Consider the following 6,209-nt stretch of genomic DNA (forward strand, 5'->3'; position numbering starts at 1 on the left):
AACCCATGTTGGTTGCCTCTAAGCATAACCTCCCCCGCTGGCCCCTCATGGACATGTGCCAGGATAATTCTCTCAAAAAGCTTACCCAGGATCGAGGTAAGACTAACTGGCCTATAGTTTCCTGGGTCTTCCTTCCTCCCTTTTTTGAAGATTGGAACCATGCTGGTCCTCTTCCAGTCCTCTGGCACCACACCAGAGCACCACGAGTGCTTGTAAAGCCATGCCAGGGGTCCCGCAATTACCTCAGCTAATTCCCTCAGAACTCTGGAGTAGAGGTCATCTGGACCAGCTGATTTAAATACATCCAGTCCCTCCAGAAGTTCCCTGACTAGATCCTCACTGACCCTTGACCTAGGTGTGCCTCCCCTGGGGCCTGAGGGGGTCCAGTGGGGGGGATGATCCAGTCCCTGCTCAGGAAAATGGAAGCAAAAAAGTTGTTAAATAGGTTAGCTTTCTTGTCTGGTGTGACGACCAGATTTCCTAGCATGTCTTGCAGGGGCCCCACGTTACCCGGTACCGTCTTTTTGCCCCCTATGCATTTAAAAAAGGACTTGTTGTTGTCCTTGATCTGGGAAGCTAGTCCCAGTTCCATCTCCATCTTGGCCTTCCTGATCGCCCCCCAGCAGCCACGAGCAACCTCAGTGTAGTACTCCCTGGTGATGACGCCTCCCTTCCATTGGGTGTATGCCTCCCTTTTAGCTAGGAGGCTTGTTTTGGAAATGTTTCAGAAAATTTCAGCGTTTTGGAGCCGGGCTTGCAGGGAAACAGCTGTACACTGCTGCCCTGCCATGCAACTGGGCTCTAGAGGAAGCAGAGATCCGTGCCAGGGGTCTCCTCACGGCCACTGCCCCGGCAATGCAGGGCTGCATGGGACAGGCAGCAGCGTCAAGGAGACCCCAGCGTGGTTCTCTGCAGAGCCAGGTCGCATGGCAGGGCAGTGCTAGTCCCTGCAATGTGACCTGGCTCTGCAAGGAGCAGAGATCTGGGGCTGCACAGGGTGGGCAGAGGCAGTGAGGAGACCCCAGCGCAGTTCTCTGCTCCCTGCAGAGCCGAGTTGCACAGCAAGGACCAGCAGGTTTGCTCGTCGCTCTTCACTGCTTACCTGCCCCGCGACCCAGCACGACAGGGATCAGAGATCCATGCGGGGGTCTCCTTGCCTGCACAGAGGGCAGCAGCCCTCCCCCTCTCCTGAATGAGCCACCCACAGTCCCATCCTACTCCCTGCTGGGGTCCTGCAGCCCCCGGCCCCAAGCCCCACCTGTCTGGGTAGGGCAGTGCGACACTTGCAGCCCGTTCAAAACAAACTCGGAAGAGATCTGGCAGAGCCAAATCTCTGAAACAGACTCGGCCAAAACAAAACAAGACAGTGATCCAAAACACCAAAATGAACCACAGTCCTCTGAAATGGCCAAATTCAAAACCGAATCAAAACACAGACGTTTCGCACAACCCTTGTTTCCTTGTATGCAACTGTAAGATAAGGGGCCTTTTTATGCCGATTAGAGAAAAAACAATCTTATTTTATATTCAAGTAAATACAGTATTAAAAATAATCTTCATTCAGCTTTATCCATGTTTTTGATGCATTTTTTGGAAGGGGAAAGCCCTACATCTAAGAAAGATTCTGGATACCACAGTCTACATTCCACAATGCCACCCTACAAAACACTGTATGCAGAAAGCTCACAGATCACCACACAAGTCCACAAAACCAGCAACAACCCTAGACACACCAAGGAAGCAAAGTCCTGCATTCAGGATGAAACAATGCCATGCACAAATATAGGCTGGGGACTGACTGGCTAAGCAGCAGCTCTGCAGAAAAGGACCTAGGAGTTACAGTAGACTATAAGCGAAATATGAGTCAACAGCGTGCCCTTGTTGTGAAGAAGGCCTCCAATCTCTTCTAGAAAGATCTGCTTTGCCACTAACCTGTTGCACCTGTTTATACCTCTTCATTACCAGTTCAAAGCCCTCTTCCATCCCTCCAAGCAGACTTTTTGTAGTTGCATGGAGTCCTTTTATTTATTTTAAATTTAGCTTAGCCTGTGTCTGCTTCTCCTTCACCGTCCTTGATTTGGCCAAATCTGAAGATTCGATGCTGATTCAGAGAGTCAGCGATTCAGACATAGACACAGCTTTAAGAGTTTTTTCTACATACTTTGAGGTAGCAGGTGTGGCTCGTGAATGCTGCGATGCTGGGGTGCATGGAGCATCCCACAGGAGTGTAGGGGGGCCCTCCACATGCTCGGCAGCGAACCTACAATGGTTCAGAAGCACTTCCAGTCCACTTCTGGGTCTGCCAGGGAGCACGCTGGGTGGCTCCCCCATGCCTCCCTGGCTTGGTGATCAGCCGCAGGGGACCCTGGGTGCCACCCCCCCCCAGAAGCACCAGTCACCAAGCCGGGGGAGCATGGGGGGCCCCCTAGCGCACTCCCCAGCAGACCCGTAAGTAGACCGGAAGTGCTTCTGCTCCACTTCTGGGTCTGCTGCCGAGCACACTGGGGAGCCTCCCATTTGTCTGTGGGACACTCCGTGTGTCCCAGCATCACAGCATTCATGAGCCTCTGCTACCTAAAGGTATGTAGAAAAAAAAATTAAAGTTGTCTCTATGTTCAAATCGATTCAGAGAGATTAAAGGGTCCTCTGATTTGATTCAGATTCAGAGGTTCGGCCACTGAAATCCGGCTGAATCGAATCAGGGACTGAAGCTTCACACAGGCCTAATGCTTACTTCTCCTAAAAATGGAGTATATGTCTTTTACATATTGGATGTTTATATCCTTACATTTCATATTTCACATAAAAACAGCATGCTGTCATAGCAGAAATAATCACAAAAAAGGCTGAAAAGGTCTCCTAGAGGTCTGCTAGTTCAGCTCAAGGCAGAATCATCCCCATCTCAACCACCAACATAAATATTAATCTAACCTGCACTTAAAAACTTCCAATGACAACCTGCCTAGATGATCTGTTCCAGTACGTCACCACCTGGCACAGATAGAAAGTTCTTCTCATTACTCAATCTAAATCTCCTTGGATGCAATTTAAGCCCATTCTTCTTTTCCTGTTCTCTGTAATGCTCAGAAGACAATTGTCACTATCCTCTTTATAAGAACACTTTTTTGTATTTGAAGGCTGGATCGAATCACCCTTCCATATTAACAAAAAAAAAAAAAAAAAGAATATATGTCATGTTTTCTAGATATCTAATTACTTTTGCTGCTTTCTTCTTCTTTCCCATTTTTCCACCTCCTGGGTATGATATGAAGTTTAATACTCACACTCTGACACAGTGCTCCAGGTAAGGCCTTATTTGCGCCAAATAATGTGAAAAAGAATCACTTCCTGCTACTGGCATACAACACTCCTATTAATATAAACTAGGATGCTCTTTTGTGCATCTTATTTTCAGATTGGGAGAACCAATACTTACTGTGACCTTTGTGCAACCAGAAGTTCATTTTTTGCAAATTCAAAATCTTTTGGACCATCACTTGAAAGGGTCGTTCCACAAGATAGCCTTTTTACTTTCTGAACTTCTACAGGATGATTAAACCTAAAATAATGGTCTCCACCAAGGATCACCCGATCACCCTGAAAAAATAAAAAAAAACTCTGTAGTTCTCTAATTTTACAATAAATATACAGTACAACAAACTTGGGAAACATTAAGAGATCTAATATTCTTGTCAAATTTAACCATTTCAGAGTGTTCTCAAAATCTACAGTCAAAGCTTTTAAACCAGTGCTGGGTGTTTATTAATATGCAATATGTAAACAGAGTTAATCTTCTGACGACAAACTTACATGGTGCAGAATTGTTCGGTCCAAAATTTGTTTCCCATTAACATATGTCTTTGCTTCTCCCAGGGGGGTAATAGTCACGTTACTGTGAACGTTTTTGATAATGCTGAAAACAAGAAACATTTGTGACATCAACAGGCATTGTGAATTTAAAATAAAGTCTATAGACTAGAGCACATTATAGACAGACAGACAACTTATGGCACTCTCTCTACCCTGAGTCATTAATTTCTCTGCCACACGCTCAGTGCAACATCTAGCTGGCGACTGCCACAGCCCTTCTGGCTCTGTGACAAGGGCAGATCTTTCACACCACTACTGCAGCCTGTACTTACCCTCCCCCCACAGAATTCAAGCTAACCATTACCAATAGCAACAAAAATCAGAAATAACTGGCAGCAATAGTAAGTGGAGACTGTATTGGAAGGGAAGTTTGAGAGCAGCCCTTGGAACAGAACCAGGAGGGCTGGGGTGCTGCAGATGGGATCAGCATCACCGTTTTTAAAAGGTTGCCAACTCCTAAATTATTAGGGGTGGCAAACTTGTGGCATAAGTGCCACAGGTGGCCTGGGGCACTATACAACAGATCAGCAAGGGAGTACAGAGCACAGTGGCAGATAGGGAAGGGAACAGAAAGCAAAGTAGTGGATCAGGCAGAGGAGAGGAAGCATAAAGCAGAGCCACAGGCCAGGCAGTGAGCAGAGGACTGGGAGCAGAAGGCAGGAGCAGCAGATCAGGCAGAGGAAGAGGACTGGAATGGCGCTCGGGGAAGCTGCAGGGTTAATTTGTGGCATGGTTGCCAAAAAGTTGGTCTCACTGTTTTAGACTGCTTTTTCCCCCCAGAAAAACTGAGAGTCTTCACACTAATCATTCATTGCACCACATTGCTCAAGTATATTGCTTTATGACTGACAGCTTTCATTTTAAAGCAGAAGTAACTTTAAGTATGAAGAGATTTGCTACTAAAAAATCAGAGCAATTTCCTGCCATCTGAACTGATGAAGCAAATTACCTTTTATATATTATTTTTCACTAGTACATTATTTAGATCTTCTTGTTATATAACTGGTTCTAGACAGATATTCACATGGTAAAACAGTTCTACAACCTGGCCAGCTCACAGATAAAAGTTATTTAATTCAGAAATTTTAGCTATGATGAATAATACAGCAAGGAAAATATCGAAACATGGTGAAAAGAAAACTACAACGGCATCTCAATTTTAGAAGACAACATTTTCTAGTCACATTTTAGAAAGTTTATATATACACTTTTCCTAAATCAAAACTGAAACTTTAAAGATGAAAGCTCCTGCTACCTTGTATAGTTGTCTCCTTGGTCAAAAGCCTCTCTACCAAGGGGCAAGGGCAGAGGGGAGAAGATGGAGGTGAAAGTGGGCATTAGGTTTCTATTTATGGATAATTAACATGCATGTTCACCAAAACACTTTTGCCCACAAAAATCCTTAGTGAAGGCTAGCACTGTATTTCTCAACTTACAGATTCCTCTATGTATATAAAATACCACAAAACATTTAGTAACCTGCATATCTTCTGCGCATTTAATTATATTTTATTGTTTCTCAACAGGAATGAATCCATTAAAATGTTTTTGGTTTGGTATGGAGCAGTGACCCATAAACAAAATACTATTCTTCAGTCAGCTAGAATCAGCATTGTGCTTCAAATAAAAAGTGGACAATGACCAATTAAATATGATAAAACATGAAGACTTAACACTCATCGCCTCTTCTACATCTTTCACTATTTAGATTATCTAATCCTGACATTATAATTAATATTGTTTTGCTTATTTTTAAAGTGTTACATTTCATTCCTGTAAAGAACTGATAATAAAAAAAATTTTCATTTAAGATATTCATGTATTTATATTTTGCATTTCCTATTTTATGTTATGAAACAGCTCTCTGTAATATTAGTCATTCAAAAACACTATCACCTCACACAAAGGAAACTGACTTCCTTTTTAGCTAAGATTGAGAACAGCAACATAATCCAGATGACTGGGACACTGAAAAATTCTGTGAACATTCCAAAAAATGCAGGGAGTATTTTAATACTTTATAAAACTAAACAAAGTACTGATCAACTACCCTAATAAGTTCCTCACTTTAAGCACTTGGATAATCTTTAACTCAATGCAACTATATACAAGATTGAAGTTAGGCACATATTTAAAAAAACAAAGTATTTAAATGACTTTTCTCAATCCCTTGATTGAAGTCAAGTTGCATCAGAATTGTGTGACCTTTCCATTCAAAGTGAGCACCATACAAAAACATTTCTTTCAAAACTTTGTTCCCTAAGCAGACAGTTTATCCTAAAAACAAACAAGATTACTATCCTGACAAAGATCAGATATACTTGAAGTAATTAACGGGT

The 6,209-nt window shown here is 43.2% G+C and overlaps 1 protein-coding gene across 1 annotated transcript in view; it reads right to left on the reverse strand.

Moving 5' to 3' along the window:
- The window catches only part of KIF14 (kinesin family member 14), a 97,044-nt gene that overhangs the window by 58,149 nt on the left and 32,686 nt on the right, over positions 1 to 6,209 (reverse strand). The window contains exons 15-16 of the mRNA XM_019502055.1: positions 3,811 to 3,913; positions 3,437 to 3,597 (exon numbers count right to left, since the gene is read on the reverse strand). Coding sequence (XP_019357600.1) covers positions 3,437 to 3,597; positions 3,811 to 3,913 — 264 coding nt within the window. The remainder of the gene's footprint in view (positions 1 to 3,436; positions 3,598 to 3,810; positions 3,914 to 6,209) is intronic.

Source organism: Gavialis gangeticus, unplaced genomic scaffold (assembly GCF_001723915.1).
Source record: "Gavialis gangeticus isolate Ggan-Ray unplaced genomic scaffold, GavGan_comp1, whole genome shotgun sequence".
Taxonomy (NCBI): domain Eukaryota; kingdom Metazoa; phylum Chordata; order Crocodylia; family Gavialidae; genus Gavialis; species Gavialis gangeticus.